Below are 20930 nucleotides of genomic sequence, written 5' to 3'. Positions count from 1 at the left end.
TTTTGTCCTTTATGAATTATTTCATTTTGTTAGGATATAATTGCTGATACCCAAGTGTCTTTCATTTGTCCAACCCAGAGAGACAGGCTATGAGGGTTTAATGATCTGTAAACTATAGGCCTTATATAGAAGAAATAACTATTTCTATATTGTTTCTACAAACTTAGCAGATGAAATCGACACTTGCCTTTGGTACAGTCACTCATGAGTATACAGACCAAGCTTTTATGACTAAATAAAATGCCTGCAGCTAAAGGCAAGGCTTTGTCTCAGGGCATGCCCTGCAGGGGACTGCTGGGCCTCTTATCCATTTTCCTTTCTTGCTTTTTGATCATGGTGAGGTGAACAGACTCCCTGTAGCATATGTTCCTGCCATGTAGTTCACAACCACAGGTACAAAGCAACAGGACCAAGTGTTTATTATGTTCTGAAACCATGAGTCAAGCAACCTTTCTTCTTTATTAGTTGATTGCCTCAGTTATTTTGCAATAGTAATGAAAGCCGGTGAGAAATGGATACCTTTGAAGGATCATAAGTGAAAGGTTAGTGTGACAGTGTGGAATGAGGAGGGAGAGGGAGAGAAGGGACAAGGCCTCAGAGCAAGTGATGAGTACTTAGTTACACAGCACAAGGTCCCGTAGAGACCAAATGCAGATAATAAAAATATGTGGTGACCACTGACAAAGAATATGAGAATTCCAGTTTCCTCACATAGTAAAACATAACTGAGAAGCCTCTGCAATCAAAGACAATAAAAGCATTGGAAGACAAAGGGCTCCTGCCTAAAGCTAATGTGGCCAACTCAGGTGTATAGGAAAACGTCACACACAGCACTGTCACGCTTTGATTCTGACACAGAACTGGTTATTCAATAAAGATTGCCTGATGCATATCAGGCTCCCAAGCCTTGTCAGTCATAAAGGCAAAGAAAAATTTGGTTATTCAACCCTCTGCCTACAGTAACGTTATCACCACACTCTACAGCAGTTAATCCTTTTCAAACCCACCACTGCTTTCCATGAGTGTTAAAATGCTGCTTTGAAGGATGGCCATCTGTCTAGGGAAAAGTTGGATCTGTCCCCCAGTGATACCCTAGGTTATATCAATGTAATTTCTAGAGGGATTTAGGAGATAAATCTAGACAACACTTTCAAAATGGATTGAATTCACACCTGAATAATTTGAGAGTTGGGGTGGCTTATGGAGGAAAAAGGAGAAACAGAAAAATGGAAACATTCGACCATCAACAAATAGAAACTTCTTTATACTGAAAATAACAAACATGTCAAAAAATAATGTCACCCAAGGAGAAGGTTATGATGAAATGCAAATGGAGTCAGGATGATTGTCAGAAGCCCATCTTCAACATCTGTTCTGCAAGCACATTTTTTGACAGGCAATGAAGGTGCAACTGTAGACAGGAGGGCACTTGGTCCTTGGGCTCCAGGGTCACCTGCCTCAGTAGGACAGCAAACATAGAGAGGAGCTAGGTCCTTGAAGCACACTGAGGAATTGTCCAGAAGTAGAAGTCTTAATTGAAAGTTTATGTGGGAGGGTATTTATACCACTTAGTGAGTATCTAACTGTCCATCATCAAAGAAGACTGAGAAGATCCCAATAAACCCAGCAGAGGGGTAGACAGCCGAGCAACCCAAAGACAATCTTGCCTGTACATTGGCCAGAAGGCCACTGCATGGCATATTAAATGAGAAGTGTTCTATTTGTTTATTTAATCCTGACTCCAACTTCATGAGTAGAAATGCATAGGACTCCCATGTCACAAACTGTCCGGGCTCGTGGGATACTAGATCCCTTGCCAAGGGCACTGTGCTGTTGAGTGACAGGACTGTGACTTGAACTGGAAGAGTTTGGTTCTGAAGCTCATGCACCGTCTGCCCCACTAGACACAGCTGTTCTGAGTCAGCCCAGGATGCTGTTCAAAGGCATTTCTGACGGCTTATCATCTGTAGTTGGTTCATGCATTTAGGGGGTGTGGGAGATCTGAGGTTCTTGTGCCCACAGTGTGCCAGATCATCTCCTTCTATAAACCAAATTTAAAATCACCACCTCATCCAAAGGTCCAGTTTACTCTCTCTGCCTCATTCTAGCTTTTGACTAGGGCTGGACATTGTGAACTAGAGACACATTAGTGGGCTTGACCCTTGGCCTTAGCTGCAAAGGCAGCAACAAACTTGTGCTTTAGAAAGTCAGTGTCAGTGCTTCAGAGCATGGTTACATTAGGAATTTGATGAGGCTATACTCATCAGTGTTATTTGCAGGAGTTTCCTTGGACTCACAGGTACTGTACTTCAATAATGTTCGGTTATACTTGAGGAAAACTTCTCCTCATCTAACACCCAATGGCTGCCATGACCCAGGGAGAAGATGCAAGGGAAGGAGGGAAGGAAAACAAGCAACTTCAAAGCCTTGGCACATACCCTGGGAACTGAGGGAAGACCTAGTACCTGGAAAATGTATACCGAGAGATGTCTGGTGCCCAGCAGAAGGTTTCAATGTTGGATTGAGGAAGTGGGGAATCTGCCTGCTATTTCTCCAGTTAGAGTTGAATGATGCAGAAGGAGCAGAAAAAGCAGTTCCTTGGGGTTGGGAATAATCACGAAGCACAGCAGAAAGCCAAGAAAGCAAGTGGTCTAGGCAGCCATTGGAACAGCAAGAAGAATCCGAGCAAAGGGGCTCAGTGTCGGGATGAATGGGAATCAAGTGGTGGGAGCAGACAGAGACTTAATAAGGGTGTGTGAGCGCATGCTGAGGGGGAAGGACCCTCTGCATCCCTGCACACAGCAAGTCAAGTTGGAGCTCATGGCTAGACTGCAGAAGGGGCTTCTGGAACCTGTGCTTGTGAGTGCCACCCCCTTGAGCTTCCTGATCCCAGAGGAAGATGTGACTGTCTTTCTTCCTCATGGGGGTGTAGGGAGGTCAGCGATGCTGGTCGAGGGTTCCAGCGTGTATCAGAACATGAAAGCGTGCCCTTCTTAGATACCTAGTTTAGTGGCTATGTGTTTACGACTTGCCATGTTTTATTTCATAATATCTATATTGATTTGAAGAGCCAAATCCGAGAGTCTTTCTCCATATAGGTGAAGTTCCCTCTCTGATCAATTTGCTCTTGCGGTTCCCTTCTCTGCAGGTCTCAACCGAAACCACGGTGTACGGAGATCTGACTAAGTACCAACCCAGTTCCCAATAGCTAAAGCCACTTAACATGCCTGCCTGAGAAAACACAAGGCTTCTAGAAGGATTTAATTTCTTTCTGCCACTATCCCAGGACAGGGCCTCAGGGGATAGCAATCCAATTTTAAGACAGTCTAGTCAACAAATCCAGATGGGTTTCTCAAACCAACCTGTCTTGAGGCCCTTCTGTACTCTCCAAATAGTCCCCCCCCCCACTAGCTTTCCTTGTTTCGTTTATCTCTAAGGGACCAGTCAGCTCCTTGGAAATTAGAATGTCTATCACCACTGTTCTAACATCTGTCCATGTTTAATCTTTGACTCTACCCAGAGCCACAGACAGTGTTCAAAGCTGGAGAGTCTGTGGAAGTGTCTATTGGCTAGTACATGCTCTTGTGCTCTCTCTGCCTCTGATGGTTAATGTTTCCTGTCAACGGGATTGGATTTATAACCCACAGGGAACTGTATCACTAGGACTGTCTAAGGGTGCTTCTGGCAAAGCTGTAATGGTGACACCGTCCCAAGGTGGGTCCCAGAGTGACCAAGGAGGGGAAGGTGAGCTGAGTGTCAGCATCTTCTCACTCTGCTGTCTGACCGCACATGTGACATGATCAGAAAGTCTCCCATTCCTGCCACCATGACTCCTCCAATGTGAGGGTGGGACCCTCAATAGTGAGTCAAAGCAGTCATATCATAATCACAGAGTGAGAGAAGTTGGTGGTGGAAAAGTTCTCTCTCCCTCCCACACTGCTTTCTTAGGTTATGATCCATCTAATTTATCCTGAAGTCCCAGAAATCATTTTGTTTGGAAGTATTTTAGGCCACAGGCCTTGCTATATTATGTGCATGAACTAAACAAATGGATGATAAAAACTTGCTCAAGGAAATCATTCTCCACAACACCTCAGAGTTGGGTAGGTAATTAAATCATAAATCAAACCTTCATATAAACAGTCTAAATGTATTTATTTAATTAATTCTAAGTTCTTACAGAAAGTATCTAGCATGTTTAATTTTCTGTTTTCTTCCACAAGCAGTTCTATATTACTAGGGTTTATTGCCCATCAGTAGGAGATGAATTTAATTTAATAGACTAAAAAAATAAACCAGGAAGAATAGAATATAAATATTTCTGCATGTATCTTAGGTAGTGAATAATATTGGAAAAAATAGTTTCTCTTCATTTCAACTAAGTGTGTGTGTGTGTGTGTGTGTGTGTGAGTTAATGGTGAGTGTGTGAGAGTTTGCTAGTGAGTGTGTGCATAAATGTCTGCATGTGTGTGTGTGTGTGTAGACAAAAATGGTCACATCAGGTGAGGCAGTGTGGGTGAGAATGGGTGTGTAATAAATGGTAACCATGGTCTCAGCATGTCAGAGCAAAAGTGGACACCATGGAAGACCTTCTTCAGAAGGCAACTGCCCTGTATTTTGCTGGCTTCTGGAAGAACCAGGACTGACTGAGTAGCCAAACAATTGCTCACAGAAGAAACATTAGAGTGACAGCCTTTCTGACCATTTGCTAAGCTGTTAACCTCACAGGAGGAGGTCTGAGACAAGCAGGATGCTCATGTTCTGTCCATAAGAGTGTGTAGGCATATGGTTTGATGTTATGGATACAACTATTCCTGGTGCAAAGATGCCTGGGCAACGGCACAAAATGAGACAGTAAGCATTATGGAACCCTCCTTGGCATCTAGGAGGGGGTAATAACTTTCCTAAAATGATTAAATGTAGTCCTGGACTAGGGAATAAATCTACAGTAGAACCCAGTATGACTGCTGGCAAGCCTGATGGCTGTTATAAATAAATCATTGGTGAGACATGAATGTATCTGGGTAGGCCAAGTCATCAATAAATCAACAACAGATATGGAGGAATAGGTTTTGCCTTTTTCTGATTTTTGAATTATTCTGGCACACCATTGCTTTGAACTCTTATAAACCGAACAATGCAAGTGGGCTGCCTGCACCTAGGAGAGGAATGGTAGCTATCTTCTGTGGTTGGTGTGTGTCCTTCCTACAACAATTCTAAATGATCACGTGCTCTGCTTCTGAGAGCTGCTTTGTTAAATATCTTGTTCATCACAAATTTTACAGAGGAAGTTTGACTGTGGAGAGCCACTGACTTCCTGGTTAGTGAATCCTGTGTTTTGTTTGATGGCCAAAAAACATACAGAAGACTGAGAAAGGGACGGCTTAACTCTGTTCCCTTTTAGGACGGGGCCAGCTCATCATTAATGACTTGCAATACTGGGGTCCAGTCATACGCCACAGGGGAAGACGATTTCCCCGGGGGCCTCCAGATAGCCCTCTATTGGGTGTCTAACTGGAACAACACTAGTCAATCAATTCCTAAATGTAAATTAGAGAGGGGAGGGGCCGTGCTGAGGCAGGTGCGGCCCACCGTTTAGCTACTGTATTGTTGGAGGGACACATCACAAGTTTGGGAGAAGGAAGACTCTTAAGCAGAACTTGAATTGGTAAGAGAAACGTTCTTAGAGTCAACCTAGGAGAAAGAGAAGCATCAAATAATCCCAGTTCTTGGGTCCTAGAACAGAAATCTGAAAATATGCTTAGACTTGTGTTGCAGAAGGAGTAGAATTATTCTATACTTCTTTACCTTGTCAACCAATAGTTGAATCTCGGTTTCCAGATTTTCCAAAATATAACAACCTAGGTAGGTATGATTTCTCATCATAAGTTAAGTGCAGCATGTTTCTTTAAGTCAATGTTAAGAATTCGTCCAGATAGACAGAAAACAAATTCTGGTGTGGACTTAGATGGGGGAGTGGTTGGGAGTTTCCTACTTGGCTTTAGTAAAGTCTACAACACACGTAGTAGCCCGAAGCACCTGGGTCCCTTGAGAACAGATTTCTGAGTCCTGATTACATAATTCATGTAGCAGTTTTGAAGATGGCTTGGGTTTGTTGTAGGACAAAGCATTCTTAGGTTCACTAAGCACTCACCTGCATCTGGAGTAATTTACTGAACTTTTCTAGATGGACACACAGAGATACTCACTTGAAATTAGAGCTAGCAAATTCGAACAAGCTGCTTTCTTATGCTATAGATTAGCGCCAAGTTGGGTTCCAGGACTCTAAGCCACCCTTTCAAGGTATCTTAACTTTGCTTATATGGTACATTTCACTCACAGATGTTCCACTGCTCTTATGGAAATGCATGGCTTTGCACCAAGGATGTAAGAAATGTAATCAGCTTGTCAACAATGGTACAAACATAAAGGGCTGTTTGCACAGCATCGCCCTAAACAGCTTCGGGTGGCTCTGCTCTATAATACTGGCAGATAAGACTGTGTCCTGCTAACGCGTGTGTAAACTCAATCCTAAAAGATGAGAAGTAAGTCTTTTCTAACTTTCAAATCTCAATGCCTTTTAAGATTAGTTTGGAAAGGTGGGAATACATTTTTTCCCCTCCAGTGTTTTCCTTGAAGTCCTACCAACTGACGTCACAGCTATTTCAAGTCCAGCAAATTTCATTTCTATTTAACGTTAGGGTAGAAAGGAACATAACAACAGACCAAACACACAATGAGAGCATGCAGTGGGGTCGGACTTAATGCATGAGTATTAATGTGCATACAGAAGAGGCCAAGCATGTCACTGAAGTTAATGCGAGCAAAGGTCTGTGCCAAGGGTCTAGAACATTCTAAACAGGCCTTAAGCAAGGGAGGAGATGCAGAGGGGAAACGAAGCTGGGCAGAATGAGCGGGAGATGGGCAAGATGACTGTCTATACTTGAACGTCTGACCTGTTAGTTGGCCGTCGCCTGCAGCGGGGGCGGTGCGAATGTAAGGTGTTGTAAGCTGAGTCACGATTATCGCAGCTAAGGCAAAGGAGGATTCCCAGGTCAGCATGCATGAGGGAAAAAAAAAGCCAGACTGAAGCTAGGCTAGCAAGAAGAATTCCCATCAGTACAGCAAACCGTCTCGACTTTGTTCCAAAAATAGAGCGAGAAAAGGAAAGGAAAGGAAAAGAAAGAAAAGAGAAAAACACACACAGCAAGGTTTTCATCTTCTGAGTTCTCATCTCTTAAGCCGCACGGTCAGGTTTCTAACTCTGATGCTGTTGGAAGCTTTGCCTGACATCTTGGATCGATCAACCCGAGAACAGAGGAAAGTAAAGCGCTCATTCCCCAAATGTCCATCTCTGTATCGAGCCGATGGCTGACGTGCGTCCGGTTGCAACTGACCGGTAAGAGTTCTTTGCTAATGCTTATGAGTCAAACTTTTAAACCTTACTAGATCATTTAAAACTGTTGCAATGTCATGGCGTGTCTCCTCCTCCTATAACCACCTTTGTATAGAAAACCATATTCTTTCAGTGAATACATTTTTTAGATAACTTTTCTGACAACTAAGTTTCTTACAGCTTTCTATGAAGACCCTTTTTGTTTCATATGGAAAGAAAGAAAATAACAGATCTCAAGGACAAAACAGAACCTCCCCCCACCCCCCATGATGGCTTTGGTTGTCACTAATCAGAGTTAACATGAGAGAAACATTTAAGATATTTGGAGTGGACCATGCTGGCCTCTTAGTGTGCCTACACAGCTCAGTGGTTGTGTTTAAGCGGTTAACATTTATGACATACAGATATTGAAAAAAGAATAGAAAATTAAAACGTCAGTTGTAACACAATGCAGCTGGAAAATGATGCAAAGAAAAAATATTGGGAAATTAAGAATAAGCTTACATGAAAGATTACTAATTTACACGGAGCAGCCCGGGTACGATTAGAGATGTGACAGCGAATGAGGAAAATAGATCATCTACCATCTGCAGACAATTAAACCCCAAACTGCTGCTGCGTAGCATCTATCTCCAGCCACCCCTCCGCACGGCTCATCCCTCTGTTGCTCCTTACATTTAGATGGCGGGAGCCGCTGAGCTAGGGAAGGGCTTGATGGTCACTCTCACACACGAGGGGCTACATCTGGGCTGTACCCGGCGAGATGAGCAAACTGTTCCGTCAGAGTTTCTCTAACCATCACCAAGATCATTTTCCAGGTCTGACACGTTCTGCAACTCTGAACAGAGCTCTAGGTAGTCCTACATGCTGATATGCTGCTTCTGGGGCTTGAAATAACACTGGCGCTAGTTTTTGGCTCTGAACACATGGTGCTTTTGTGTGGTCATAGACTGGCATGCATCTTGTAGCTTTTGGATTGCTTATAGGAACATGTGATCTGCTGTTCTACTTTTGTTTAAAGAAAAGATTATTTTCATGGAAAAGCAGAACATGTGTCTAATACTAAAAATGGCTCCTCTAATGAACCAAATGTATCCAGAAGAAGCTATGAACATCAGATATTCATACTTCAAAAAGAACTCAAACAATAATCTGACATGAAGCTCATTGTGAGCATTGGAAAGTTTCTCTCTGGTCGGTTTCTGCTATGAAGAATGAGTATATTCATGATAAATATACTGGTTTTACTTCAATCAAAACAATTGACTGTTATCAATAGGGCTACTAATTACTTCTACAAATAAATTTTATCAGAGCACAGCCAAATTGAATTATTTTGGCATCACCTGTGACCACTCTTGTCGAACAAGATAGAGCCAAGACTACTCATGACAGCTTAGTAACACTCTATAAAGCCTGAAATATTATTCTTGATTAGCTAGCCAATTAATAATTAATCCTTTAATTTATCTTCAGTGCTGGAAATTGAACTCAGATCCTTGTATATGCCAAGAAAGTGCTCAACAAATGAGTTATAGTCCCCTAAAATCTATAGTATCTTGCCTTGGATACTAAGAGCTTTCTGACCCTACCTTAACATGCCAGTAAGATTAATGCATAAGAGAGATTATTACTAAACTTGGTAAAATTAAGCCAGACATTTCAATCCAATTCTTTGAAGAGGAGTGCTAGAGTGATTAATGTGGGCTCTACTTTAGCTGTGGTTGTCCATTAAGGACCAAGAAACAACAGACTTACACCTGTGAATTGCCCCAGAGGTTGGGTGTAAAGTAATCTTGAATTTGCTGCTGTTCCCCAAACTTCAGTTTGTGTGATTTATGTAGAATGTGTTTGGGGTCTGAGGAATTAGGGACATATGGGGATAGCATCTCATGTTTTAGAGCCTTTCAAGGGTTAAGACATTCCTGGTTTTATATTATGAAGACAATTTTCGATCAAGAAGAGAAAATGTTTCTCCACAAAAAACTCTGAAAGCTGCAGTGCTAAATCCATAGCCTCCGCCTCAACAATGGCGGATTAGCACAGGCAAGTGTCCGACTCCATCTTTTGTTTGCTCCTGAATTGAATGTGAGTAATTAAAAAGGAATCTTAATTAGCTTTACATCTCAACAGACATTCTTCTGGGTCCTTTATCAGCACACTTCCATTCTGTAGCAGGATGGCCTAGAAAGGAGGGTGTTTCTCTGAACAAAAGAGCGAAAAGAAAAACAGTGCCGGAGAAACTCCTTCAACAGCCTAGTGATTTAAAAAAAAAATCACATTTCTGAATACAGTTGGAAATTGTGTCAGGACAATAGAAATCCTTCAGTTTCCTCAAGGTCTCCCGGCAGAGTGCGTTCACATTCAGCATGAATTCAAGTCAAATAAAACACCAAACTTACAAACAGCAAGGCATTTTCCCCATAGAATGTTCACCTTAAAAACTGAATCTCAGAATGATAATTTGTTTTTCTCACATCTAAGGGTGACAGTCTGACTTGCCTGGTTGTTTAGGAAAGAATTTAGCGTGTGTTTATATGCAGATTTGGTTTTTATTCCTAGCTGCCCTGTTGTTAGGAAGCACAATGAGGGAAAGGACAAAGCTAAAATCCATGACCTTCCCATGCACCAAAGCCCAACTCATAAGCAATCTCAGCTTCTTAGCAACTCAAAATCTTCACACATTGATGCATCTGAGTCTAGAGGTCAAAGTTTACAGATGACTCTACAAGAGCATACATGGGCAGCATGTGATTCTTAAGAAAGCAGAGAACAGCACAGCCTCAATGTCTCTCCCAGCAAGGAGAGACAGTTCCCATTCTAGTACAGGAAATATCTCATGGGAGCTCAATATACGCAGCTTAACCTGGACATTGTATCAATTAGAATGGATATGCCTCACTTTACCCAGGAGAAAAAAATTATTTCTAAGACAGACTTTGATTCTTGAGTCTGTTTTCTCACCTTGGACTGGATCATCCCCAAAGCCTTCTAAAATCACTGGGAAAGGTTTCTATCCCAACAGTAATTTTTCTTACAAAGGAGCTGTAAGTATATAAAGGTTAAAGGAAACACACACACACTGCGATTATTCAGGTGTGAACCAACTGAGATGCAAAAGAACTGAACTAGTGAAATTTTGAGTGTGATTTGTAAAAACATAATAAACATTTGGAGAAGTAAAACCAGTTCAAAGATCTATCATCCCATGGTTCTGACCATAGAATTGGCTGGTTCTATGCATATCTCAAGCAGGTCCAGTTACACGGAACCTTCTTCTAACCAAGAGAGGAGAATGTGTTTATCTATAGGCAACAATCAGATTAAAGGGTCTTACCAATCCGACTCTTTCCTCGACCCACAAATTAGAGGAAGAGGTGTAAAAATGTGGGCAGCCCATTTCAACAGGGACGGTTGTAGTCACCACCTTAGCTTTTGTTTCCCCATGTCTGATTTTTATAAGTCTTTATATTTGAGATGATGAATGTCAAAATACATCTTTGGAATATGATTAAAATAATCACAACATTAAATTTATAAATAGTATGAAATCTTGTCTTTAGAGGCACCCTCTTACTTGAAATTACAAACTAGCTCTTTGTGAAAACAAATCCACCTCCAGGCCTCCACTGTAAAGACACTTGTCAGCTGTGGTTTCCCAGAGCAGTGAAGTCTCTGTACACTCCCTAGTTTGCCAAGGAAAGCGGTGTGTACTGGAGGCTCAGGCAAGCCACCACACTGTCAGCACCGTGGGGCAAAGCACACTGGAGGTGTTGGCGCTCTCAATTTCAGATGTCTTTATCCCATGACTCATTTCTCTGTTTTGACCTAACAGTTTAGATGAAATCCTGGGCTACAGATGGATGGATGCTTTAATGTAAAGAAAGGAACCTTTCCTCATAGGGAAAGAGCTGACTCATCAGTTGGTGTCCTAAAAGGGGGTCGCTGAAGCCTTGCATCCAGGTATAAAGTAGCATTAAACCATGCCACGTGTCTGGAAGAAGACTGTCTCCTGAGGTGTCTACTGAGCTGTGTGCTTTTAGGAGACAGAAGTGATGGTGTCAGGCAGGGAATATTAATCTGTGTGTCCCCTCCCCAACAAAGATGCTATTTGGATAGAGTTTGCTGCTGTGTAAATGTTTGCAAATCACTCAGAAAATATGAGTGCAGAATACTTAGCCAATCAGGTCATCTGATTGCCTAATCACCCTTCGGTGAATTGTAAAACAAATTACAATATTGATGAAATCTGGCTGATGGGAGAAAATGGTCCAAATCACCATCTAATTCAATCTATTGTGAAAACAGCGAACTTGTCAGGTTTCCATATTTACTAGGATGGGGTTTATGTAATTGGTTAATGGTGTAAACGAACAGGGTGACAGAAATTACAATGCGTTCACATGAGATGGGCATAAGGAGATAAGTTCTGATAAGGAGAAGGCCGGATGATTACATTCTTTGGGCATCATCCATCAGACCTCTGCTGGGTGGAGCGCAGCAGCAGGGGAAGAGGTTCTAGGTCTGGGCCCACACACATTCCTCACCTTGAATATGAGAGACGTGGTTGTCCCTGTTTCCCCACTGGAGACAATGGTAATGAAATGCATGAAAGGGGCACGTTCAAAAGGACTTGTGAGATGTGCAGCCGTGATGATGATAGGCACACCTGCAGCTGGTTTACTTTTTCAGCCCCTAAGGCTAAGTGGAATGCAGTAGAGCAGTTCTCCCGAGGACTCCTCTTAAGCAGGCGCCACAACTCTGAGATTATGGTGGGTGCTTAGTTCAAGAGCTTTGTAATGTGGTAATATTATTATTAGCTGATACTATGATGACATGATAGTAATAATTGTTAGTTGGTAGCATATGGCAGTTGACAGAATATATTGATAACCATAATTTCATTTACTACTGATCTGCTATAAATAGCGTCATTTAATTGGTAAAGACGTTAGAAAAAAAATAAAGTCTCTAAAACATTCTGTTAAGCAGATTCATGGGCGTACAAGCCACAAGCTCCTAGGGACATGTAAATTCCAAGGGTGTGAGCCCTTCACCTGAAGCTTGTCGCATGACATGCAGCCGGGAAGCATTTGTAATTCTGGATTGAAAAAACCATGGGTGTTCATAAAATAAGACTGCATGAGAAGTTGGAAAATAATTGGGAGCATCCCAGCAAGTTGGAACCATCTCACAGAGGTAGGACAGGGACAGGACTGAGGTACTTTTAGCCAAAGAACTCATCCTCTGCGACCTGATTAAATCTCAAGTCGCAGACCCCATGGCAAACTCTTCCCTTTAGGTCTACTGAAATCATCCAAACCTCTTTATCACCTCACCCCGCTGGTCATTCTGATGGTCTGCGAGAGTGTGCTTAGTAACAAGTGTTAGTGTTTAAGGCCTCATCTGCGTATAGCATTTATGCCTCCGAGAACTTTCTGAGACACTCCTGTGTTTGATGGCTGAAACAGGAGGTTGGTAAGCCACCCCTACACAAGTTCTAGGACACACATGTCTGTGCCTTCTTCAGAAGGCTCAGAATGAGGAATGTGTGGTGGTGAGTCGCGCCCTAGACATAGTCACTGTTCATGCTTGAGCCAGGCCAGGAAACATAAGACTATCTGTAACATTCCCAAGCTCATCAGTGGGTTCATCAGTGGGTTCATCAGCGAAAGTAGCTAAGTCTTTGCTGTTACACCATTATAACTAGATCAGTAAAAAGCGGCTGGCAGGCAAGGGGCAGTGGCCTATACCTGTAGCCCCAGCTACTGGGGAGGGTCTCTTGAGCCTAGCTGCTTGGATCTAGCCTGGGCATCATGGTGATGCTTCATCTCAAAACGGGAGGGTGAGGGGGGATATCTTACTCCTTTATATATGAAGATTCACTACATATAGATCTACCAGTCATATGTAAATGTTTAAACCATATACTGATGTCACAGAATATTAATATTCTTAAAATAACTTTTATAGAGATAGCCATTGAAAACTGCTTGGGCTATAGAAGTGTGACTTATTATTTTAAAAGGTATCTCCATGAAGCAGCATCAACTATCATAAGAGCCTAACTCCTACATACATGCAAGCATATGCAGATTTGATCTATATACCCATACTCTTACTTAGTGAAGTTCTTAATAGAGTTTCAGATGTTTTAAAACACAGTATAAAATCAACTTCAGGAACACAAACACGCAAGTAGGTGGGCTGTCCCAAAGTTTCAACCTACCTTTTGTGGCCACTCGGACACAGTCAATTTTGGTTTCCTGTATCAAATGAAGAAGGAGAAATTATTATCCAGTTGCATTTAAATCAAGAAAAATGTAGTTCTAATTGATTAACTTTAATAAAAAAAGATCTCAATGCTTCAAGTGTGACTTTTTCTCAGTGAGGCATGCTCAGTTATGCTTTTTGATACCAGGAGTGGGGTATCAGACATTTCTGGGCCATGAAGAGTGAAGTGATATTTTCAATCTATCTGGAAGCCCTTGACTCCTTCTCCAGCCCTGTCCCTGCTTCCTGTGTGACTACCACTGGTGAAGAATTCTGCACCCCACACTTCCCTGCCTCACCCTGGCAAATATCAGACAGATGTGACACCTGGACCTGAGCCATGAGGCAGAGAGAGCAGGGCAGGATCTAGCAAGCACTTCTGTCCCTGTCAGGATTGCTGTCTTCTCAGAGCCCTAGGTTGGTCTGAACAGGGAAACAGGCAATTTCAGGATTGACTCAACAATCTCCTTTTTCTTTGCTTCCTCTTCAACTTTCTAAAGTCTCTTTCTCTCAGGGTAAAACAAGACACCTAATTTAGTCAGCTACAGGATGCATGAAATCTTGGAGCTGAGGCAACAGGAGAGAATTATGCTTCAAAGACAGATGTTGTGGAATCTCACAAGATTCTAAATGAGCTGAATGTATGTGTTGTAGCTAAACTATTTTCGTTCAAAACAGTCGGCTAAGCAGAATGACTCGCCAACTTTCAGTAATAAGAAAACTGGAAAATAATAACTACCACGTTGACAATATGCCTTCCTAAAGCACAAACAAAACCCACACATATTCATTTCTTTCCATAAGTTTCTTTTGATAAAACAATCTTTAAAAAATATAAGAAACTGTTTCCACTTGGAAGACAGAAAAGCACAGCTGGATTCTGTTCTGAATTTTGTCTCCTTTTAAGCATGTGTTCATGAATGAGACCAAGAGTCTAATACATTGCCAGCTCCTGCACTTACCCCATTGGCTCTACTAGCAGCTTGGTAATAGATTCTGTAGCTTTTATGGGGGAGAAGGGGGGTGTTCCAGTAGCCATTGTATGTCTTATTGTCACCAATGGTAAATGGCTGTGCAGCTTGGAGGCTGTCTGCAGGAAACTCTGCTGCAAAGTAGTACTGGGAGTTGAGGATGGAAGCGTTCTGGAAGTGAATAGGCACTGGGTAGCACTTCAAGATCTCCGTGGTCTTCTTAGTCCTCCGAGGACGTTCTTCTTCAACAACGATTTGATAGACACTAGACAAAGCAAAGAGAAACAGTCATAATATTTCATGGCCACTGAACGGGTCCACTCTGCCTTCAACTGCCAGGAATTTGAACACACCAGGGACAGAGAACACAATGGACCTAGTGTCTGGACACGGCAGCCCTTCATCAATGCTCTTCCTCAGCCACTTTCCATGGGAAATAACATAATGAATGAATTAACGTGTATGGGTATGTGTGCGTGTGCATACATGTGTGTGTGTGTGTGTGGGGCAGATACCAACCTTGGTGGTCACTCCTCATGAGTTTGCCTGAAATTAATTCAGTTGAAGCAATAAATGAAGTTACATGAACTACAGGTTTGTAAAGAAAGAAGTAACATATTATCCCCTTGAAGTATAGCTGCATAAAATGCATGGAAAGTTTTAACAAGTGACAAAACACAATGTATAGTGATTAATATTGGTAAAGATCTTCCTTCCTGTCTGTTTTTATGTCTTCTTCCCCTTGAGAAACAATGGAGAGAGACATCATAAGAAAAGGAAGAGAAGGGACTGGAATGTCCAAAGCTGGAGTTATAGAGTTATAGTGGTTTCCAACAGGAAATGCAAGCAATACTAACCGTTTTGTTAAGAATCAGGGGAGTAAATTAGGCAAGATGTCAATTCTATATCTCCTAGGGTTTTGATTAATTTGAAGGATTATTATGATTTTCTATGAAAACAAGGGGTTGGTGGATTTCTACTGCTTCTTGTATATATTTAAATGTTTTATTCAACATACAGTAACTGCTTTCATAAAATGGTTAAACCATAATAACCTCTCGCTTCGCAAAGGGTCTCTGCTCAACAGAATGAATTACACCACTGTTTTCCTACAGAGTCAGCCTTTCCAGTTTGTTTGCTATTTGACATAATAGTTTAGGTCTCGATTTAGAAGCAACTTGTAGAAGCAGCATACACATGATAGAGCATAACTGTAAAGATACAGCTGAAGAAAAGGCTGCCAAAATCAGTTCACCTGATGTCTGATCAAGGACCCGTAGTCTTGGTTTCCCAATCTTATTACTACATAGCAGGCTCAGAGGCCACATGGCAGCAGGGCGGCTCTACAGCTGGCTCCTGTCCTCAGTTATGAGCCAAGGGATACTTGCTCTCCTTGACCAGTTGTCCCACAGTAGGCCCTGAGGTGAGCCATCTGCCCACGGCTGGACTTACCTTGCTCTAGCAGACACAATCATTATTCAAGCTGGCCTCAACTCTTGGACACAAATTACCTTGGGTACTGAATGGAAATCCTTTCTCTTCTATCACATCTAGAGAGTTATCAATGATATGGCTATTTTTTACCTCATACCACAAATGACCCCCAGGGACATACTCTCCTGACTGCAATAACGAGGCTGCTGTCTTCTCATGTCTCCCAAGGAAACTTCTGTGTAAGAATCACTCATCTTTTGGGGCTTTGTGCCATGGTACATGTATGGAGAGCAGAGGAGAACTTGTGAGGGATAGTTCTGCCTTGTGGGACCAAACTCAAGTCATTATGTTCTGAATGTGGTATGGAGTATGTTTTTCCTCTTGAGTTATCCACAGCACCTTCCCCATTTTGTTGAGACAGCGACTTCCTTATTTCAGGATGGCCTCAAACTCTCTGTGGAGGTAAATATGAGCTTGAACTTCCATGTATGTGATAATGTTAATGTGTTCATGGTGTGTGTATGTGTGTATGTGTGTGTGTGTGCATATGTGAGCCATGTATAGTGTGAGTGGTGTTAAAGGATTAAGAAAAATTTCATAGAGTTTATCCTTTGCTTGTGCCCTCCTATGGACTTGAGGCATCTAATCCAGGTTTCCGGGCTTGCACAGTAAGCACCTTCACCCACTGAGCTATCTCAGAGGTCCCCTCTCGATTCTGAAAAGCCTGCTCGTGAGAAGCAAGCAGGATGCTTCTGACTTTGCATGTCTCCAGACTTTGCATGTCTCCAAATCCTATTCCCAAATTCTCATACAATCTGTCTCTGTCCCTTCCTTAGCCTGTGTTATGTCTGGAACTCTCTAACCTACAGGCTTCTTGGGAGTGATTCTCATAAAACAGGGCCTCCATCACCTCTTCCCGGGACTTAGGGCCTCTATCACCTCTTCCTGGGACTTAGGGCCTCCATCACCTCTTCCTGGGACTTAGGGCCTTCATCACTTCTTCCCAGGGCTTATGACCAGTCTGTTGCTTTCACTGGCTCCGGCCCAGCTCCAGACTCACAAATGTGTTTCAGTGCAGAGTGGGAGACATTGGTGTCCCTGGATTGTTTTCTTCAAGCCTTGCGAGATCCTGGGTATGGATGGCCTTACTTAGTCCTATTTTGATTTTAGAAGTGCATACTTTTGAAGGCATAATATAATCTAAAAATGATGTGATTGATCATTGGGTCACTGAGATTTGATGCTGTGTTCTGCTTTACAAATCTTTGCTATTAATCTCATTTTTATTTATCCCTTGAATACCTAAAAGTAAAAAGAGTAAGATTTCACCCAAGAGACAAAGATGTGGAGTGCTCAGATGGGGCTGGCTAAAGGCTAAGCTTTCTTGGACAACCCACAACTGACAAGTCCATGGACTGAAAGCCAGCATCTGTCTCCCGTGCGATCCGTTACTCAGCTTTCCTTTGACCAGTGCCATCTCCTAACCCATCAGCACCTGGGCCCTGTGGATGTCACCATCCTTCATGAATCCAACAGGTACTGTTTGAGGGCCTCCTACGTGCTGGGCCTGCCTCACTTTACCTGAGACAATCCAATTGATTGTTTTTGTTTGTTTGTTTTTCCAATTTATTGTTTTCTAAAGAAGCATCCCCTAATGACACTAATTGTGTGTGTGTATGTGAGATAAACACCTACATGAACATGAATGAGAAATATTTTTTTTCAGTTAACAATTTAATGGAGGCTAGATAAACATTTGACAATTAAACAGCCATTTAATGGGCCCCCCTTTTAGCCAGCTGGCTAACTTACATCAAACACTCTACTCCAGATACATCATACGTTAAATGGCTACCATCTACTCATCTCTAAAAATATTAAAGAAAGAATTAAGTTGACTGGAGCAATTTCAAACCCCAGATGCCTTTTCATCCTTGGTCCACAAGACACATTAGATTTTTAAGCAGCCAGCCCTCAAATCTATTTGCTGTTTAATAATTTAAGCACTCATAGGTCAAACAGCTCTTTTCTATTCTCCTTTATCAAAGTCCGTGTGCTAATGAAAAACAGCTAAATCCTCACTGCTGCCTAGTTTCTGCATACTGCTGTCCCCTGACAGAAATTAAGATGTCATTAGTCCCCAGGTCAATGGTACCTTGACCATGCTGGTGTATTTTCTATTTGTAAGAATAACATTGAGTTACTTAGGAATTTCATAAAAATCTTTCCATCCATAATTGGAATCTTGAATCTAGCTTTTGGAACCCTTACTGTTCAAATGGTTTTTCTCAAAAAGATTAAAGACAGCAAATTCTCAAGGCTGGCAAGTCGTTCAGAAGTTTCTGGGCTCAGCGAGCTGAATTAAAATTCTATTATCCTTTTAATGTATTTCTCAGTTCCCTTTTGTTTATTAAAGTCCTACAGTTCCTAGCCCCCTGCCACCACTGTTGTGGGATTCAAAGAGATGAAAAATCCTCCAACAGCATCTGCAATATTAAAGCGTAACCCACAGTGACGACAAATCTGCCAAAGATGTGACATCATTGCATCAGAACTTAGCAACATAGTGAGACTTCATGTAAAATTTAATTTATGCCAGGCATTTCTGTAACAAAACTCTGAATCCTTTACAAGGAGGAGAAACCTGCATTCATATAGAATATCACATGAAACATAACCCAGAAAAGAACATCTGAGCATCTTTCATGTGCTTCCTCAAGTGGGAGCGTTCAAATGCAGTGCGGTGTTCTCAGTTGGCCCTAACTCTGAGGTCTTCCACAGGAAGCTTCCTGTAGACTTGAATTTGATGGCACAATTTTGCTCCAGGTCATTCCAAGATTAAAAACTTGGCTATGAAATCTTATTTTTCTTATTCATTTATTTGATTTTTCATCATGATGAAATATTGGGAGGTGACCCAACTGGTCAATAGAAGGAGGGACACAGAGGACGGGTCAGAGAGATGTCATGAGCCTTTCGCTGTGGCCTTGGCTACTTCCAATCATTTCAAAGGCTCACTGATAGTGCCCCGGGGCTCTCTAATAGTGATTTTTGCCTTCATTTGCATTTGGGGGCACAAATTGCATATTCTATATTTATACAGAGGAAGAGAGAACTGGAGAGAGGGCACAGTGAGCAAAAACTCTTTGTATTTTGCAGATGACCTATTCAGTTCTTAGTACCCAAAAAAGGCTGTCATAATTATAAGGCTTACGACTATCTCTAATCCCAGTGTTAGGATACTCAGCACCCCTTTCTGACTTCTGTAGGTACACACACATACACACACACACACACACACACACACACACATGAAATAAAACTTTTTAAAATGGACAGATTGTTATTATCTTTTTGAAGTCTAGTTTTTCATTATTTTCAAAACAAGCACATCATGTATAATAAAAGGCTACACCTGTAATCCAGGTCGAGTTGCTTTGCCACACCAAAAAGTCACTTTCGTTATGTTTTTTGCTTAGCTATAACTTTCTCCTAAATTTGTCAGTGAATGAAAAGATGTGGCACACCTCCACCTGCACACTGCACACTGGAGACAAACAGATGGTGAATGGCAAGTACAAGAACATAATATCCAGAAACCAGTACAATGTGGCACCTTCAGAACCCAGCTCTCCTACCACAGCCAGTCCTGGGTATCCTAAAATACCTGAAGAGCAAGACGGTAAGCTTCAATTCTATCTTATGAACATGGTAGAGGCCTTTAAAGATGATATAAACAATTCCCTTAAAGAAATATAGTAAAACAGTCCAACAGGTAGAAGTCCCTAGAGAGGAAAGAAAACCCCTTAAAGAAATACAGAGAGATACAATCAAACAGGTGAAGGAAATGAATACAATTGCTCAGGACCTGAAAACGGAAATAGAAGCAATGAAAAAAATGAGAATGGAGGCAACCCTGGAGTTGGAAAACCTAGGAAAGAAAATGGGCTAGTAATACAGCATCACCAATGAAATACAAGAAGTAAAGAGAGAATCTCAGGTATAAAAGATAACATAGTATAAACTGAAAAATCAAAGAAAATGTCAAATGTAAAATGCTCCTTAACTCATCCAGGAAATTTGGGACACCATGAAAAGACCAAACCTAAGAATAATAGGAATAGAAGAAGGTGACGAGTCTCAGTTCAAAGGGACAGAAAATATCTTCAACAAAATCATAGAAGAAAACTTCCCTAACCCAAAGAAAGAGATGGCTATAAACATACATGAAGCATACAGAACACCCAATAGATTAGACCAGAAAAGCAAATCTTCTGGCCACATAATAACCAAAGCACTAAATGTACAGAATTAAGAAAGACTATGAAAAGCTGCTAGCAGAAAAGGCACACCTATGAGAATTACCCCAAACTTCTCTAAATCCCAGAAGATCCTGGACAGATGTCCTGCGGACCCTAAAAGGAACACAGATGCCTGCCCAGACTAGTATAACCTGCAAAACTCTCAATCACTGATAAATGGAGAAACCAAGATATTCCATGGCAAAAGAAAGTTAGACAGTACCTACCTCCAACACAAGGAGGGTAACTAACAGACTGGATAGATAAACAGAATCCATCATTCTGCTACATACTAGAAACAAACCTTAGAAACAAAATAGACACTACCTTAGAGTAAATGGGCTGGAAAACAGTTTTCCAAGTAAACCACTCAAGAAACAAGCTGGAGTAGCCAACCTAATATTTAATAAAATGGATTTTCAGCCAAAAGTAATCAAAAGAGATGAGGAAGGACACTTCATACTCATCAAAGGAAAAATCTATCAAGATGATATCTCAATTTTGAACACCTGTGCCTCAAATGCAAGGGCACCCAACTTGTAAAAGAAACTTTAC

The 20930-nt window shown here is 41.7% G+C and overlaps 1 protein-coding gene across 1 annotated transcript in view; it reads right to left on the bottom strand.

Moving 5' to 3' along the window:
* Positions 1-20930, bottom strand: part of Ptprm (protein tyrosine phosphatase receptor type M) — a 525410-nt gene that overhangs the window by 234151 nt on the left and 270329 nt on the right. The window contains exons 12-13 of the mRNA XM_052193354.1: positions 14632-14905; positions 13626-13662 (exon numbers count right to left, since the gene is read on the bottom strand). Of these exons, the coding sequence (XP_052049314.1) occupies positions 13626-13662; positions 14632-14905 (311 nt within the window). The remainder of the gene's footprint in view (positions 1-13625; positions 13663-14631; positions 14906-20930) is intronic.

The sequence above is a fragment of the Apodemus sylvaticus genome, chromosome 9 (assembly GCF_947179515.1).
Source record: "Apodemus sylvaticus chromosome 9, mApoSyl1.1, whole genome shotgun sequence".
NCBI classification, from domain to species: domain Eukaryota; kingdom Metazoa; phylum Chordata; class Mammalia; order Rodentia; family Muridae; genus Apodemus; species Apodemus sylvaticus.
Note: the sequence above shows the minus strand (reverse complement) of the source record. Positions and strands in the feature narration are given on the sequence as shown.